Source organism: Bombina bombina, chromosome 4 (genome assembly GCF_027579735.1).
Source record: "Bombina bombina isolate aBomBom1 chromosome 4, aBomBom1.pri, whole genome shotgun sequence".
Taxonomy (NCBI): domain Eukaryota; kingdom Metazoa; phylum Chordata; class Amphibia; order Anura; family Bombinatoridae; genus Bombina; species Bombina bombina.
In genome coordinates this window covers 307,026,082-307,045,869 of record NC_069502.1, presented here as the reverse complement: position 1 = coordinate 307,045,869, position 19,788 = coordinate 307,026,082, and the positions used below count along the sequence as shown (strand labels likewise).

The 19,788-nt window shown below is 38.2% G+C and overlaps 1 protein-coding gene across 1 annotated transcript in view; it reads left to right on the top strand.

Annotated features, from left to right (window-relative positions):
* Window positions 1–19,788, top strand: part of DOCK10 (dedicator of cytokinesis 10) — a 618,846-nt gene that overhangs the window by 482,813 nt on the left and 116,245 nt on the right. The window contains 3 exon segments of the mRNA XM_053710021.1: window positions 234–340; window positions 12,270–12,392; window positions 14,091–14,204. Of these exon segments, the coding sequence (XP_053565996.1) occupies window positions 234–340; window positions 12,270–12,392; window positions 14,091–14,204 (344 nt within the window).

Sequence of the window (19,788 nt, the reverse complement as noted above, 5' to 3'; positions counted from 1 at the left end):
CTCCTGTGTTTGGCTTGTGCTTTTATTTGAATGAATGAATGAATAAAAATTATATAGAATAGAAGCTCAACACTTTTAATGTATGTCTTCTAACCAAGATTTATGTGCCTTTGCTGAAGCATTGTACATATCTGTCTCTTTATATTGAAAACATCCAGGAGAGTTACACACAAATGAGAACGAGTAACTGTCTCTGTTACCTGTGCAATGTATTAATCATATTATCCTTTTAGGCTTATTTTCTATGGGATGGCCAGCGTTCCAGAGCATTACTCCAAACATCCAAGAAGAGGGTGCCATGAAAGAGGACTCTGGGATGCAAGATACACCCTACAATGAGGCAAGGATCAATTAGTGTTTTTTATTTTAGTTTTTAGCTGAGTGCAATAGATAGTACAGGCTACATTATCTTGCGCTCAGTTCATGCAAAGAATAATGTACACTCTGGTATTACAAGAAAATGTTTAACAATTTTAACCAAAGTAACAAAACACACGAAAAGTTGATTAAATGAATATTTACACTTAGAACTTGAAACAAAGGTTTATTAATGGAAAAAAAAGTTTTGTTAAAGGGTCGTGGTATATGACAAGAAGCAAAATGGTATATGACACCAACATGCAGGTGTTAGCATGCACTAGACTAGCACTTGTGTTTAAAAATAAAATAAAAAATAATTACTTTGGATTTGGAATATGAGCTCAAAATTAATTAATTATTCATAGTGACAAAAATTTGCAATGCACATTCATTATCTTTTCCTAATTCGTAATTTAGGTCTGAAAATAGTGGTTTATCCACACCTTGAAAAGTATTTGCAAAAGACAGCAAAAGTCATGCATGACACTGCACTAATTAGCCTTGTAGTTACCAGTGACGTTGATAGTGTGACATACCTACCATTATGTAAGATATCTCTGAAGGTGGGATGAGTTCTACCCTAAATAATTTAGACAACAGCCACAAAACTAAATAAAGTGTTATACTCACCAACATGGATCTTAGATCCTGAAAAGGTGAATATTAGTCATATTATTTTCCCAAATTATGTACATTTTAAAGACATTCATATTTTATGAGGGGCATCATCCATCCTAGCATTCAGCTTGGACAAGAGTAGCTTTCTAAAGTTAATCATGGTAAAATAACAACCTTTGTATAAACTCTTAACATAGAATAAGTACTAAATGAATAGTCACATGAGCTACGTGATATAACTTAAATAACTGCTCTTAGTGGTCATGATGTTAATTTTTGGTAAAGGTGATGGAATGCTGTGAGGCCCATTTCCATTGTTAGTCTGGTGGCTCCACCAACACAATGGGTGAGATTACATATACGCCGCAGGCTTCAGTGTAACTGTGGAAACCCGCGCCGCCCGTAATTTCTCCTTGCAAATCGGGAAATCCAATAAACCCCGCCGGCAGTTCATAAAGGGCCGTAAGTCGGATAAACTAGCGATGTCCAGAAATGTGCGTAAATATACATTTCCTGGAGTCGCCTTGACTTACGGCACTTTAGAATCTGCCGGCGCCTAAGAAAAAAAAAAGTTAAATCTCCCATAAAAGTGACTCCTAAAAATAAACCTGACACGTAAAACCCCCTATATCCGCAATCCCCCCACATCGCAACTAATAATAAATGTATTAACCCCTAAACCGACAACCTCCCACCATGCAATATACCTAATTATACTATTAACCCCTAATCTGCCTAATTCACCCACATCGCAATCTACCTAATAAATGTATTAAACCCTAAATCCGCCAACCACTACATCGCAAACTACCTAATAAATGTATTAACCACTAAACCGCCAAACCTTCACATCGCAAAGTAACTAATTAACTTATTAACCCCTAAACTGCCAAACCCCACATAGCAAATTAAACTAATTAATCTATTAACTCCTAAACCGCCAATCCCCCACAACGCAAATAATTAATTAAATTACTAAGCCCCTTAACCTAACACCCCCTAAATCAACCCAAATTCCCAAAAATTAAAAAATACTAAATTGCAATTAAAATAAAAAACTAAACATTACTTTGCGTTAGGTTTAAAAAGCAGCATTGGCCGGTCCTAACGCTGCTTTTTAACGGCCGCTTGTATTACGAGTCTTGCAGGTACAGGTGTACCGCTCACTTTTTTGGCCAGACTATTTTTTCAATGGGACTTGCATAGCGCTGGTATTACGAGTCTGCCAAAAAGTGAGCGGTAGACCCTCTCCTGTCAAGACTGGTACCGCATTTTAAAGTCAGTAGTTAAGAGTTTTACACTGCAAAGCCGTAGCATAAAACTCTTAACTAAAGTGCTAAAAAGTACACTAACACCCATAAACTACCTATTAACCCCTAAACCGAGGCCCTCCCACATCGCAAACACTAAAATATTTTTTTTTAACCCCTAATCTGCCGAACCGGACATCGCCGCCATTATAAGAAATATATTAACCCCTAAACCGCCACACTCCCGCCTCGCAAACTTAAGTTAAATATTATTAACCCTTAATTGGCTGTCCCTAACATTGCCGCCACTTATCTACATTTATTAACCCCTAATCTGCCGCCCCCAATGTCGCTGCCACTATTCTAAAGTTATTAACCCCTAAATCTAAGTCTAACCCTAACCTCCCCTAACTTAAATATAATTAAAAGAAATCTAAATAAAAATTACTATCATTAACTAAATTATTCCTATTTAGAACTAAATACTTATCTATAAAATAAACCATAAGCTAGTAACAATATAACTAATAGTTACATTGTAGCTAGCTTAGGGTTTATTTTCATTTTACAGGCAAGTTTGTATTTATTTTAACTAGGTAGAATAGTTACTAAATAGTTATTAACTATTTAATAAATACCTAGCTAAAATAAATACAAATTTCTCTTGTTAAGTGTATCCAGTCCACGGATCATCCATTACTTATGGGATATTAACTCCTCCCCAACAGGAAGTGCAAGAGGATTCACCCAGCAGAGCTGCTATATAGCTCCTCCCCTAACTGCCATTACCAGTCATTCTCTTGCACCCAACGACTAGATAGGATGTGTGAGAGGACTATGGTGATTATATTTAGTTTTATACCTTCAATCAAAAGTTTGTTATTTTATAATAGCACCGGAGTGTGTTATTCCTTCTCTGGTAGAATTTGAAGAAGAATCTACCTGAGTTTTTACTATGATTTTAGCCGGCGTAGTTAAGATCATATTGCTGTTTCTCGGCCATCTGAGGAGAGGTAAACTTCAGATCAGGGGACAGCGGGCAGATTAATCTGCAAAGAGGTATGTAGCAGCTTATTATTTTCTGACAATGGAATTGATGAGAAAATTCTGCCATACCGATATAATGTAAACTCAGCCTTAAATGCAGTAGCAGCAGCTGGTATCAGGCTGTCATGTATGTATATTTTACACTTCAGTATTCTGGGGAATGGCACTTCACTGGAATTATACTGTGTGCATAAGACTTTAGCCTAATTTGCAGGGACTGGCAACAGGCTCTTTAATAACACTTAATTTATGTTAAACGTTTTTTGCTGGCATGTAAAATCGTTTCATTTTCTGAGGTACTGGGTGAATAAAATGTTTTGGGCATTATTTTTTCCACTTGGCAGTTGTTTTATTTAATTTATGACAGTTTACTGATCTCTCTCACTGTTGTGTGTGAGGGGGAGGTCAAAAAATTCAGTCAGAAGCTCATTGTATTTCCTGCATGATCCGGTTCATCTCTACAGAACTCAGGGGTCTTCAAAACTTGTTTTGAGGGAGGTAATCATTCACAGCAGAGCTGTGAGATTGTAGTTGACTGTGATAAAAAACGTTTATTTCTGTAACTTTTTTTTCTGCTATCAGGGTTAGTTATCCTTCGCTAATGGGAACAAGCCTTTGCTAAAATTGTGTTTTTTACAAAGATTTGATGCTATAACCTTTCAGTTTATTAACTTTCAACTGTCATAACTCTTTCTGTGCTTCTTATAGGCACAGTACGTTTTCATATTATAGTAAATTACTTGAAAAGTATTTCCAAGTTGCTAGTTTATTTGCTAGTGTGTTAAAAATGTCTGATTCAGAGGAAGACATCTGTGCTATATGTGCTAATGCCAAAGTGGAGCCCAATAGAAATTTATGTACTAACTGTATTGATGCTACTTTAAATAAAAGTCAATCTGTACAAATTGAACACATTTCACCAAACAACGAGGGGAGAGTTATGCCGACTAACTCGCCTCACGTGTCAGTACCTGCATCTCCCGCTCGGGGGGTGCGTGATATTGTGGCGCCGAGTACATCTGGGCGGCCATTACAAATCACATTACAGGATATGGCTACTGTTATGACTGAAGTTTTGGCTAAATTACCAGAACTAAGAGGTAAGCGTGATCACTCTGGGGTGAGAACAGAGTGCGCTGATAATGTTAGGGCCATGTCAGATACTGCGTCACAACTTGCAGAACATGAGGACGGAGAGCTTCATTCTGCGGCTGACGGTTCTGATCCAAACAGATTGGATTCAGATATTTAAAATTTTAAATTTAAGCTGGAAAACCTCCGTGTATTACTAGGGGAGGTGTTAGCGGCTCTGAATGATTGTAACACAGTTGCAATACCAGAAAAAATGTGTAGGTTGGATAAATATTTTGCGGTACCGTCGAGTACTGACGTTTTTCCTATACCTAAGAGACTTACTGAAATTGTTAATAAGGAGTGGGATAGACCCGGTGTGCCGTTCTCACCCCCTCCGATATTTAGAAAGATGTTTCCAATAGACACCACCACACGGGACTTATGGCAAACGATCCCTAAGGTGGAGGGAGCAGTTTCTACTTTAGCTAAGCGTACCACTATCCCGGTGGAGGATAGCTGTGCCTTTTCAGATCCAATGGATAAAAAGTTAGAGGGTTACCTTAAGAAAATGTTTGTTCAACAAGGTTTTATATTGCAACCCCTTGCATGCATTGCGCCTGTCACGGCTGCAGCAGCATTTTGGTTTGAGTCTCTGGAAGGGACACTTGAATTAGCTCCATTAGATGAGATTACACACAGGCTTAAAGCTCTTAAGTTAGCTAACTCATTTATTTCAGATTCCGTAGTACATTTAACTAAGCTTACGGCTAAGAATTCCGGATTCGCCATTCAGGCGCGCAGAGCACTGTGGCTAAAATCCTGGTCAGCTGACGTTACTTCTAAGTCTAAATTTCTTAATATACCTTTCAAAGGGCAGACCTTATTCGGGCCCGGATTGAAAGAAATTATCGCTGACATTACAGGAGGTAAAGGCCATGCCCTGCCTCAAGACAGAGCCTAACCTAAGGCTAGACAATCTAATTTTCGTTCCTTTCGGAATTTCAAAGCAGGAGCAGCATCAACTTCCTCTGCTCCAAAACAAGAAGGATCTGTTGCTCGCTACAGACAAGGCTGGAGACCTAACCAGTCCTGGAACAAGGGCAAGCAGGCCAGGAAACCTGCTGGTGCCCCTAAAACAGCATGAATTGAGGGCCCCCGATCCGGGAACAGATCTAGTGGGGGGCAGACTTTCTCTCTTCGCCCAGGCTTGGGCAAGAGATGTCCAGGATCCCTGGGCGCTAGAGATAATATCTCAGGGATACCTTCTGGACTTCAAATACTCTCCCCCAAGAGAGAGATTTCATCTGTCAAGGTTGTCAACAAACCAAATAAAGAAAGAGGCGTTTCTACGCTGCGTACAAGAGCTTTTATTAATGGGAGTAATCCATCCAGTTCCACGGTCGGAACAGGGACAAGGGTTTTACTCAAATCTGTTTGTGGTTCCCAAAAAAGAGGGAACTTTCATGCCAATCCTGGATTTAAAGATCCTATACAAATTCCTAAGAGTTCCATCGTTCACAATGGAGACTATTCGGACAATTTTACCCATGATCCAAAAGGGTCAGTACATGACCACAGTGGATTTAAAGGATGCTTACCTTCACATACCGATTCACAAAGATCATTACCGGTATCTAAGGTTTGCCTTTCTAGACAGGCATTACCAGTTTGTAGCTCTTCCATTCGGATTGGCTACGGCTCCGAGAATCTTCACAAAGTTTCTGGGTGCTCTTCTGGCGGTACTAAGACCGCGAGGAATTGCGGTAGCTCCGTACCTAGACGACATTCTGATACAAGCTTCAAGCTTTCAAACTGCCAAGTCTCATACAGAGTTAGTACTGGCATTTCTAAGGTTGCATGGATGGAAGGTGAACGAAAAGAAGAGTTCTCTCTTTCCACTCACAAGAGTTCCCTTCTTGGGGACTCTTATAGATTCTGTAGAAATGAAGATTTACCTGACAGAAGACAGGTTAACAAAGCTTCAAAATGCATGCCGTGTCCTTCATTCCATTCAACACCCGTCAGTAGCTCAATGCATGGAGGTGATCGGCTTAATGGTAGCAGCAATGGACATAGTACCCTTTGCACGCCTACATCTCAGACCGCTGCAATTGTGCATGCTAAGTCAGTGGAATGGGGATTACTCAGACTTGTCCCCTACTCTGAATCTGGATCAAGAGACCAGAAATTCTCTTCTATGGTGGCTTTCTCGCCACATCTGTCCAGGGTGATGCCATTCAGCAGGCCGGACTGGACAATTGTAACAACAGACGCCAGCCTACTAGGTTGGGGCGCTGTCTGGAATTCTCTGAAGGCTCAGGGACAATGGAATCAGGAGGAGAGTCTCCTACCAATAAACATTCTGGAATTGAGAGCAGTTCTCAATGCCCTTCTGGCTTGGCCCCAGTTAACTGGGGGGTTCATCAGGTTTCAGTCGGACAACATCACGACTGTAGCTTACATCAACCATCAGGGAGGGACAAGAAGCTCCCTAGCAATGATGGAAGTATCAAAGATAATTCGCTGGGCAGAGTCTCACTCTTGCCACCTGTCAGCAATCCACATCCCGGGAGTGGAGAACTGGGAGGCGGATTTCTTAAGTCGTCAGACTTTTCATCCGGGGGAGTGGGAACTTCATCCGGAGGTCTTTGCCCAAATACTTCGACGTTGGGGCAAACCAGAGATAGATCTCATGGCGTCTCGACAGAACGCCAAGCTTCCTCGTTACGGGTCCAGATCCAGGGATCCGGGAGCGGTTCTGATAGATGCTTTGACAGCACCTTGGACCTTCGGGATGGCTTATGTGTTTCCACCCTTCCCGATGCTTCCTCGATTGATTGCCAGAATCAAACAGGAGAGAGCATCAGTGATTCTAATAGCGCCTGCATGGCCACGCAGGACTTGGTATGCAGATCTAGTGGACATGTCATCCTGTCCACCTTGGTCGCTACCTCTGAAACAGGACCTTCTGATCCAGGGTCCCTTCAAACATCAAAATCTAATTTCTCTGAAGCTGACTGCTTGGAAATTGAACGCTTGATTTTATCAAAACGTGGTTTTTCTGAGTCAGTTATTGATACCTTAATACAGGCTAGGAAGCCTGTTTCCAGAAAGATTTACCATAAGATATGGCGCAAATACTTATATTGGTGCGAATCCAAGAGTTACTCATGGAGTAAGGTTAGGATTCCGAGGATATTGTCTTTTCTACAAGAAGGTTTAGAAAAGGGTTTATCCGCTAGTTCCTTAAAGGGACAGATTTCAGCTCTGTCCATTCTTTTACACAAACGTCTGTCAGAAGTTCCGGACGTTCAAGCTTTTTGTCAGGCTTTAGCTAGGATCAAGCCTGTGTTTAAAACTGTTGCTCCACCATGGAGTTTGAACTTAGTTCTTAATGTTTTACAGGGGGTTCCGTTTGAACCCCTTCATTCCATTGATATCAAGTTGTTATCTTGGAAAGTTCTGTTTTTTTATGGCGATTTCCTCGGCTCGAAGAGTCTCTGAGTTATCTGCCTTACATTGTGATTCTCCTTATCTGATTTTTCATTCAGACAAGGTAGTTCTGCGTACTAAACCTGGGTTCCTACCTAAGGTGGTCACTAACAGGAATATCAATCAAGAGATTGTGGTTCCATCTTTGTGTCCTAATCCTTCTTCGAAAAAGGAACGTCTGCTACACAATCTAGATGTAGTCCGTGCCCTGAAATTTTATCTACAGGCAACTAAGGATTTTCGACAAACGTCTTCCCTGTTTGTCGTTTATTCTGGTCAGAGGAGAGGTCAAAAAGCTTCGGCTACCTCTCTCTCCTTTTGGCTTCGTAGCATAATACGGTTAGCCTATGAGACTGCTGGACAGCAGCCTCCTGAAAGAATTACAGCACATTCTACTAGAGCTGTGGCTTCCACTTGGGCCTTTAAGAATGAGGCTTCTGTTGAACAGATTTGCAAGGCTGCAACTTGGTCTTCTCTTCATACTTTTTCCAAATTTTACAAATTTGACACTTTTGCTTCTTCGGAGGCTGTTTTTGGGAGAATGGTTCTTCAGGCAGTGGTTCCTTCCGTATAAAGATCCTGCCTGTCCCTCCCGTCATCCGTGTACTTTAGCTTTGGTATTGGTATCCCATAAGTAATGGATGATCCGTGGACTGGATACACTTAACAAGAGAAAACATAATTTATGCTTACCTGATAAATTTATTTCTCTTGTAGTGTATCCAGTCCACGGCCCGCCCTGTCACTTTAAGGCAGGTAATTTTTCCATTAAACTACAGTCACCACTGCACCCTATGGTTTTCCTTTCTCTGCATGTTTTCGGTCGAATGACTGGTAATGGCAGTTAGGGGAGGAGCTATATAGCAGCTCTGCTGGGTGAATCCTCTTGCACTTCCTGTTGGGGAGGAGTTAATATCCCATAAGTAATGGATGATCCGTGGACTGGATACACTACAAGAGAAATAAATTTATCAGGTAAGCATAAATTATGTTTTACCTGTAAAATAAAACCTAACCTAAGTTACACTAACACCTAACACTACACTATAATTAAATTATTTCCCTAAATTAAATACAATTAAATAAAATCAAATACAATTAGCTAAAGTACAAAAACCCCCCACTAAATTACAGAAAATAATAAACAAATTACAAGATTTTTAAACTAATTACACCTAATCTAATCCCGCTAACAAAATAAAAAAAGCCCCCAAAATAAAAAAAAGCCCTACCCTACACTAAATTACAAATAGCCCATAAAAGGGCCTTTTGCAGGGCATTGCCCCAAAAGTAATCAGCTCTTTTACCTGTAAAAAAAATTACAAATCCCCCCAACATTAAAACCCACCACCCACACAACCAACCCTACTCTAAAACCCACCCAATACCCCCTTAAAAAAAACCTAACACTAACCCCTTGAAGATCACCTTACCGGGAGAAGTCTTCATCCAACTGGGCCGAAGTCCTCAACGAAACCGGGAGAAGTCTTCATCCAAGCCGGGCGAAGTGGTCCTCCAGACGGGCAGAATTCTTTATCCAGATGGCATCTTCTATCTTCATCCATCCGGCGCGGTGCAGGTCCATCTTCAAAACATCCAACGCGGAGCATCCTCTGCATCCGATGGCTAACACTGAATGAAGGTTCCTTTAAATGATGTCATCCAAGATGGCATCCTTTCAATTCCTATTGGCTGATAGAATTCTATCAGCCAATCGGAATTAAGGTAGAAAAAATCCTATTGGCTGATTCAATCAGCCAATAGGATTGAAGTTCAATCCTATTGGCTGATCCAATCAGCCAATAGGATTGAGCTGGCATTCTTGTGGCTGATTGGAATAGTTATTAAATAGTTAATAACTATTTAGTAACTATTTTACCTAGTTAAAATAAATACAAACTTGCCTGTAAAATAAAAATAAACCCTAAGCTAGCTACAATGTAAATATTATATTGTAGCTAGCTTAGGGTTTATTTTATAGGTAAGTATTTAGTTTTAAATAGGAATAATTTAGTTAATGATATGAATTTTATTTAGATTTATTTAAATTATATTTAAGTTAGGGGGGTTTAGGGTTAGGGTTATACTTAGGTTTTTGGGTTAATAAATTTAGAATAGTGGCGGCGACGTTGGGGGCGGCAGATTAGGGGTTAATAAATATAATGTAGGTGTCGGCGATGTTGGGGGCAGCAGATTAGGGGTAAATAAGTATAATGTAGGTGGTGGCGATGTCCGGAGCGGCAGATTAGAGGTTAATAGTTATAATGTAGGTGTCGGCGATGTCAGGGGCATCAGATTAGGGGTTAATAAGTGTAAGATTAGGGGTGTTTAGACTCAGGGTTCATGTTAGGGTGTTAGGTGTGAACATAAATTTTATTTCCCCATAGGAATCAATGGGGCTGCTTTAGGAGCTAAATGCTGCTTTTTTGCAGGTGTTAGACCTTTTTTCAGCCAGCTCTCCCCGTTGATTCCTATGGGGAAATCGTGCACGAGCACACACAACCAGCTCACCGCTAATGTAAGCAGCACTGGTATTGGAGTGAGATGTGGAGAAAAATTTTGCTCAACGCTAACTTTTTGTCTGTTAATGCCAGGTTTGTAAAAACCCATAATACCAGCGCCGTCTGTAAGTGAGCGGTGAGCATAAACTGCTCGTTAGCACCGCATAGCCTCTAACGCAAAACTCGTAATCTAGGTGTCAATTTAAATTAATCTAAAATTTCAAAAAAAAAAAAAGTCTAGCATTACAGAAAATAATAAACCAAATTATCAAAAATAAAAAAAATTAACCTAATCCCTATGAAAAAAAAAAGCCCCCCCCCCAAAATAAAAACAACCTTCAATCTAAACTAAACTACCAATAGCCCTTAAAAGCGCCTTTTGTAGGACATTGCCCTAAGTTAAACAGCTCTTTTACAGTAAAAAAAGAAACTAATTTACCCCTAACAGTAAAACCCCCGCACCCACCAAACCCCCCAAATAAAAAAAAAAATAAGACTAAAAAACCTAAGCTACCCATTGCCCCTTAAAGGGTATTTGTATGTGCATTGCAATTTAAAGGGCATTCCCTAAATAAAATTTTAAAAAGCCTGCCTAACCCCCAGATAGGTACTCACGGTTCCTGAAGTCCGGCGGTGAAGTCTTCTTCCAAGTGGCGACCTCTTTTATCTTCATTCAGGACCGCAGAACTGAAGACCGGCGAACCGCGGAACTGAAGACCGCCGACTGCGGAGCCATGGAGCATGGAGGATCCTCTTCTTACAATCACCGCCGTACACTGAATATTGAATGCAAGTTACGCATTTAAATATGGCGTACCTTGCATTCCTATTGGCTAATTTGAATTTTCAAATTCAAATCAGCCAATAGGATGAGAGCTACTGAAATCCTATTGGCTGATTTGAACAGACAATAGTATTTCAGTAGCTCTCATCCTATTGGCTGATTTGAATTTGAAGATTCAAATGTACTTGTGGGTGAATGGCAGATTAGGGGTTAATAGTTTAATAAGGCATATTGCGATGTGGGGGTTCGACGGATTAGGAGTTAATATACTTTATTAGCTTTTGCGGTGGAGATTGCGGTTGACAGGTAGATATTGCGCATGCATTAGGTGTTACTTTATATTTTCAAGGAGTTACGGTGCTCACATTTTCAGTGTAAGGCTTGCTGTGCCTGCCTATGTGTGGAGAGATGAAAATGGACTAAAATTTCTCCATTTTCGCCGTGTAAGTCCTTGTGCTGAATACCAACTTGCGACACAGTTCTATGTTAGCTTATGGGAGTAAAATGTATATATGTGATAGCAAAACCGGACTAAACCGGCGACGCTGCATATGGAATCTCGCACAATATATTGATTTTTTAAATAAATTCTGGGGTTAAAAATACATAATTGATTATGAGTGTTTTGAAATTGCATCTTTGTAAATCCCGAAGTGCTAGTATTTAATAACTATTAAAGGGATATAAAACTTAATAATTTTCTAGCAGCAATTGAATATGTTAACCTTATCTTATAAGTTTCATATGAACACTGTTAGTTTTATATTAATATTTTACTTAAGCTTACACTCCAGGATGTGTTTCTCACTAGCTCACTAGGACAACTCTGACAGCTTTTAAAATGTGACTACAGGTACAAATCTCCAAATCCAGAAATACCTGTAGAGCATAGAAAATAGGATACATTTATTTTCAGCATAAATAAAATGTGCATATTTTAATTGATTCCTTGTACACCATATCTCTTTTAATAATAATGATTTTATTCAGGTTCTTAGGAATATGGTGGTGCAATAATTTGTAGTTCTAACTTTTTAAATTAGGAGCACATTTAATATTTCCTATCATTTATTCCTGGGTGAACACTGTTTTAACAATGAAAGAGATCTGAGGTAGTAAAAATCTTTTTTATTTGACCGGCAGAGTACTCTTGTTGAACAGCTGGATCTGTGTATTGATTACCTATGGAAATCTGAGCGTTATGAGCTTATTGCAGATGTGAGCAAGCCAGTCATTGCGGTGTTTGAGAAGCAACGAGACTTTAAGGTAATGCTTTGGTTTCTAATTAGGCTGACCATATTGCCGCTTTAAAAAGGGACACATGAAAAATACTTATGTCAGGGTTCTTATAATGGAACATTATTCAAAACATTTCTTTAAAGGGACAGTAAAGTAAAAAAAAATCTTTCATGATTTAAATAGGGTATGTAAGTTTAAACAACTTTCCAATTTACTTTTATTACCAATTTTGCTTTGTTCTCTTGGTATTCTTAGTTGAAAGATAAATCTAGGAGGTTCATGTGCTAATTTCTTAGACCTTGAAGACTTCCTCTAATCGGAAAGCATTTTGACAGTTTTTCACCACTAGAGGGCGTTAGTTCATGTGTTTCATATAGATAACATTGAGCTCCGGCACGTGAAGCTCCTAAGAGCAAGCACTGATTGGCTAAAAATGCATGTCTGTCAAAATAACTGAAATAAGGGGGCAGTTTGCAGAGGCATAGATACAATCACAGAGGTAAAACGTATATTATTATAACTGTGTTGGTTATGCAAAATTGGGGAATGGGTAATTAAGGGATTATCTACCTTTTTAAACAACAAAAATGATGGTGTTTATTGTCCCTTTAAATAGCCCTGACACATGTATTTATCATATGGGTCCCTTTTTAAAGCTGCAATATGGTCAGCCTATTTCTAATGCATTTTTACTGTGTTTTCTGTGTTTTTTTTATTGTGCTCTGTGCCACTAGTGATATTGCTATTGGCTGTTCTACAGTTACTTGTAGTTTGTCCTCTAGGGCTAAAGACAGGCCAGGTTTTAGTGTATCTGAGTGGGACAAAATCTAAGGCCCTGAACCTCTAATTGATTTACTAACTGACCTCTGCTCATAGCAGAATATCCATAAAATCTGCTGTTACCCATTGCTGACCAGTCGTGTATTTCTAAATTTGGATTCTTTTTTAATTATCATGTTTTTAAATTCTTTACATAAAGATTTGTCTGGTTTTTACATACCTCTTTTTACCCTCCATTTGTTGTTTCATACTCAAAGGGACAGTCTACACCAGAATTGTTATTGTTTAAAAAGATAGATAACACATTTACTACCCATTCCCCAGCTTTGCACAACCAGCTTTGTTAAATTAAAATACTTTAGAACATTTAAACCTCTACATTTTTGCCTGTTTCTAAGCCACTACAGATTGCCTCTTATCACATGCTTTTCTATTAGCCATTCACAACAAGAGACTGCTAATCCATGTGAGCCATATACATAACATTGTGCTCTCTCCCGTGGAGTCGTGCATGACACTGCACTAATTGACTAAAATGCAAGTCAATATATAATAAATAAATAGCTTTGTGATCAGAGGAATGTCAGAAAAGGCCTAGATACAAAGTAATCACAGAGGTAAAAAGTATATTTATATAACCATGTTGGCTGTGCAATACTGGGGGATGGGTAATAGAGGTATTATCTATCTTTTTCAACAATAAACATTTTGGAGTAGACTGTCCCTTTAAGAATGAATTCTGGAGAAAGAGGGACTAACATACTTCTAGCTTCCCTAACTGGATGAGGGTTTCTAGGATCAATAATTGCCTATATTAAATCATGACACTTTTCTAATTCCTACATTTATATGTACATTTTAGCCAGGTGCAAATTTAGAATAGTGTAAACAGTATTTAACTTTATGATCCTATATAATAATTCTCTTATTTATTAATCACTTTAGCGACTGTCTGAGTTGTATTACCGTATCCATCGTTCTTATCTAAAGATTGCCGAAGTGGTAAATGCTGAAAAACGCTTGTTTGGACGTTACTATCGAGTTGCTTTCTATGGCCAGGTAAATTAAACAAAATAAATCTTATATAAGCGTCATTGTTATTTATTCTCCAAGGCCATGAATTATCTTCCATTCTACATCTTTGAACTTTGATATATTAGAAGACAGTTTGCTATGATAGAATGCAGTGTTTAGTAAAGTAGCTATCAAATTAAGCTGAATCTATGTTTCATTTTGAGATGGTGTTCTTAGTAACTAAGGCATAGTTATGGTATAAATACTCTTCAGTTGCTCCTACCTCATTTGGATTGGACATTACTGAGCAGTTGTAGTAATATCCAATGATCTGATGGGGAATATTATGACACTCATGGTAAACGGTAGCATTTTTGTATGACTTTAGCATCACTTTAAGCTCCACATTGCAAAAGATCTACATAAGGGAGTATAAAACAAGCACAATTTTCACAGATAAAACATGCATAATAAGTCATGAATGTGTATTAGTGTTGTTTATTTATATTAATTCAAATAGTTCATTTATGGAAAAATGCATTTTAAATTCAATGTTCATTTGAAAAAAGGACTGCACTACAAGGGCCTAGCCACGTGTACTTTGTGAATGTCCATCTTTTCGAATTAGAACTTACACCTTACAACTCGTTCTAAGTTGTAAGATGTAAGTTCTAATTCGAGTTGTGAAGTGTTTTAGGGCTAGATTATAAGTGGAGCACAAATCTGCACTCAACTTTTTATAAACATTACACAACCAGTTGAGTATGTATTACAGATTGCAAATAAAACTTTTGTGCACTCAGTCGCAACCTCGCGTGGAAAAAAAAAACCTTCACAAAGTTGCGAACGCGTTATCGTACTCCCTCATAGAGTTTAATGGAGCTTTACTTTGAACAAAAAAATAGCTGCCAGCTCGTGCAACACGAGTGTAGGATTGTAATAAGAATATGTATGTATTTCTATACATATGTATATCTGTATTTATATGTGTATATATGTCTGTAAATACATATATACACATAGAGAAAATAACTCATTGTGTAGTTAACAAATCTAGACAGGCCAGAAGGCTTTTTTTTTCCCACAGAAAACCTCTGGAATACATTGTTTCCAATGCAGCAAAGGATTCTGGGTAAGATATGCAAATTTGGTTCACAATGACACACCATTTTACTTCAAGTCTGCTTTTCACCCCGCAGTGATTCAAACATTCTCCCAGCTGATGAGTAGCAACAACTACGAAACAGTCTGTCCTGGGATTTTTATGAATCACTGCACTAACCCTAGCTAAGTTTACAGGGAGTGCAGAATTATTAGGCAAATGAGTATTTTGACCACATCATCCTCTTTATGCATGTTGTCTTACTCCAAGCTGTATAGGCTCAAAAGCCTACTACCAATTAAGCATATTAGGTGATGTGCATCTCTGTAATGAGAAGGGGTGTGGTCTAATGACATCAACACCCTATATCAGGTGTGCATAATTATTAGGCAACTTCCTTTCCTTTGGCAAAATGGGTCAAAAGAAGGACTTGACAGGCTCAGAAAAGTCAAAAGTAGTGAGATATCTTGCAGAGGGATGCAGCACTCTTAAAATTGCAAAGCTTCTGAAGCGTGATCATCGAACAATCAAGCGTTTCATTCAAAATAGTCAACAGGGTCGCAAGAAGCGTGTGGAAAAACCTAGGCGCAAAATAACTGCCCATGAACTGAGAAAAGTCAAGCGTGCAGCTGCCAAGATGCCACTTGCCACCAGTTTGGCCATATTTCAGAGCTGCAACCTCACTGGAGTGCCCAAAAGCACAAGGTGTGCAATACTCAGAGACATGGCCAAGGTAAGAAAGGCTGAAAGACGACCACCACTGAACAAGACACACAAGCTGAAACGTCAAGACTGGGCCAAGAAATATCTCAAGACTGATTTTTCTAAGGTTTTATGGACTGATGAAATGAGAGTGAGTCTTGATGGGCCAGATGGATGGGCCTGTGGCTGGATTGGTAAAGGGCAGAGAGCTCCAGTCCGACTCAGACGCCAGCAAGGTGGAGGTGGAGTACTGGTTTGGGCTGGTATCATCAAAGATGAGCTTGTGGGGCCTTTTCGGGTTGAGGATGGAGTCAAGCTCAACTCCCAGTCCTACTGCCAGTTTCTGGAAGACACCTTCTTCAAGCAGTGGTACAGGAAGAAGTCTGCATCCTTCAAGAAAAACATGATTTTCATGCAGGACAATGCTCCATCACACGCGTCCAAGTACTCCACAGCGTGGCTGGCAAGAAAGGGTATAAAAGAAGAAAATCTAATGACATGGCCTCCTTGTTCACCTGATCTGAACCCCATTGAGAACCTGTGGTCCATCATCAAATGTGAGATTTACAAGGAGGGAAAACAGTACACCTCTCTGAACAGTGTCTGGGAGGCTGTGGTTGCTGCTGCATGCAATGTTGATGGTGAACAGATCAAAACACTGACAGAATCCATGGATGGCAGGCTTTTGAGTGTCCTTGCAAAGAAAGGTGGCTATATTGGTCACTGATTTGTTTTTGTTTTGTTTTTGAATGTCAGAAATGTATATTTGTGAATGTTGAGATGTTATATTGGTTTCACTGGTAAAAATAAATAATTGAAATGGGTATATATTTGTTTTTTGTTAAGTTGCCTAATAATTATGCACAGTAATAGTTACCTGCACACACAGATATCCCCCTAAAATAGCTATAACTAAAAACAAACTAAAAACTACTTCCAAAACTATTCAGCTTTGATATTAATGAGTTTTTTGGGTTCATTGAGAACATGGTTGTTGTTCAATAATAAAATTAATCCTCAAAAATACAACTTGCCTAATAATTCTGCACTCCCTGTATAAGCTGTGTGAACACCGATACTTTGTCGTTAAGGGAATCTGCTGAAAAGCAGACTTGAAGTAAAAAGGTGTGTCATTGTGAACCTAATTTGCATATCTTACCCAGAATCCTTTGCTGCATTGGAAACAATGTATTCCAGAGGTTTTCTGTGGGAAAAACAAACCTTTAGGCCTGTCTAGATGTGTTAATGAACTACACATTGAGTTATTTTCTCTATTTTGTGCATAGTGGAGGATTTTAAACTCACCTTTTACCTCCCCCTAATTTAAAATGTTGTTATATACACATATAAATACATATATACATATTTATAGAATTAGAAATACATACATATATATTTATTCATGTGTTCCTATGGATCCCTTTCTTTTGGCCTGTTTTTTTCTAACAACTGACAACTCTTATATCAATATCTTTAAGCCCCTGTAACTTTTAATTGCAATTTTATTTAAATATTTTTTACTAGATAGTGTTATTATGAGGGTAACTGTATTTTTAAGTATTTTTTATGTGTTTTGTGCAACTTTTTTGTCTCGCGAAACAGTTAAAGGGCCACTAAACCCAAAATCTTTCTTTCATGATTCAGATAGAGAATAGAAATTTAAACAACATTACAATTTACTTCCATTATTTATTTTGCTTCATTTTTTAAATATCCTTAGTTGAAGAAAAAGCAATGCACTTGGTGAGCCAATCACACGAGGCTTCTATGTGCAGCAACCAATCAGCAGCTAGTGAGCATATCTAGATATGCTTTTCATCAAAGAATATCAAGAGAATTAAACAAATTAGATAATATAAGTAAATTAGAAAGATGTTTAAAATTGCATTCTCTTTCTAAATCATAAAAGAAAAAATGTTGGTGGAATGTCCCTTTAACCAGATCTCTGAAGGCGCAGTAATCATTCTAGAGTAAATCGCAATTACGTTCATGCATTTGCATTTACTTTTAAAATAGGCAAAATTTTTCTTACACGCAAACAGCCCCAAAAAACTGTTATCGCTTACATGCAAACAATAGTGTGCCCCTCATAATCTAGCCCTTACAATGTATAAATAGACCTAGAGTCTGACCATTGATTTAGTTTCTCTATGAATTGTTTTGTTAAGCAAAGTTTTACTTGATAGTTTTTTTATTTAGTTGACTGATTCATTTTCACCTGTTTTAACCTAATGTTTTCTGGCTGAAGTGTTATATTAAATGTTACCACTGGGTAAATGTTTTAAATTTTAATATTCTAAAATGTTTTAGCTAACAGTGATATAAAATAGCATATTTGCTAGGAAATGTAACATCTTTCCTAAGTTCCAGTGTACTTCAAGGGAATGGTAGAGTGTTATGCATTGTTTATAATATAACAGAATGTTGTATTCCAATAGTAATATTAACAAATCCTTATGGAATGTTAATATATACGTTTGCTCTTTTTTCCTGTTTGGTCCTATTGAAGGCTGTGGTAAGTTCTGAACTCTTCATGTTTCTCGTTTCCTACTCACAATATCATCTAATTCATTAATGGACTATCAGCACTGAAATCCATTTTTCATCTTCCATTGATCAATTGTGCAAGCCTTGTGCTCCATTTGTGTATGTCTGTGTGTATTTTTATGCATTTAACTTTTGTCATAACTCATCCAAATTTCTATAGTTAGATATAGGATTTAAGTTAGAAGGAAAACCAACCATTGGAGCCATAATAACCAGAGTAAACATTTCAAGAGTGATCTAGGTGGACAAAATAAAATGTAGCTGGTGCTTCTCAATGGGTGCACTAATTTGTTGTGACTCACAGTTCTGTTTTAACATACGTTTTTAATGTAATGCTCTATAAATTAAATGTACTCATAGTGTGGGTGTGTCAATGATTAATGCAAAAATAATAATAAATAAGAGCCATAGTTCTTGTTCAAAGTCAATATTTTGAATTAATATGTTTGATTTTATGATGTTACAATAAACTTCAATATTTTGAATTCAAAGAGCTCTCATTTATTTTGTCAGGGGAACGAGAGTTCATATTTTTTTTAATAAGTGATATAATATATCCTGATTCTTCAAGCCAGCTTCTCATATTGAGGAAGCAGAAAGTGTTGAAAGTGGCAGCGCTGTGTCACCTCCAGGGAACCAAGCTTCCCACGTCCTCTGAGTCAACCTTGTTGCTTTCACCTCCAAAATAAAAGAGCTCACAATAGTTATGTTTGTTCCAGTGTTTTAACTTTATGCTCTTGATAAAGGCTTCTTTTAGCCAAAACGCGTTGAGCTGTATTTTAAATAAAACCTGAAGCTGCACCTGAAGACACCTTTGTGATGATTTTAATAAAAGGCTTATTTTAACTGCAATCTCATGAGTATAACCAGTTTGTGCGCCTACCACATTGTCTGAAATCTGCTACACTATTGTGAGATCTTTTATTTTGGAGGTGAAAGCAACAAGGTTGACTCAGAGGACATGGGCAGCTTGGTTCCTTGGAGGTGGCACTGTGCAGCCACTTTCAACACTTTCTGCTTCTATACATGGTTTGGGAGAACCGGGGCTGGCAGCGAGCACCTGAAGGGAAGTGCTAACAATGCTTCATACTTTATCCTTTCTAAAACGTCTTATATTGAGGAGTCTGAATATGAATTAATAGTTTGCTGCTCATATAGTGCTTTGTTATTTATATATTATATATACAGTATATATGTGTGTGTGTGTGTGTGCCTGTGTATATATGTATATACATATATATATATATATATATATATATATATATACACACACACATA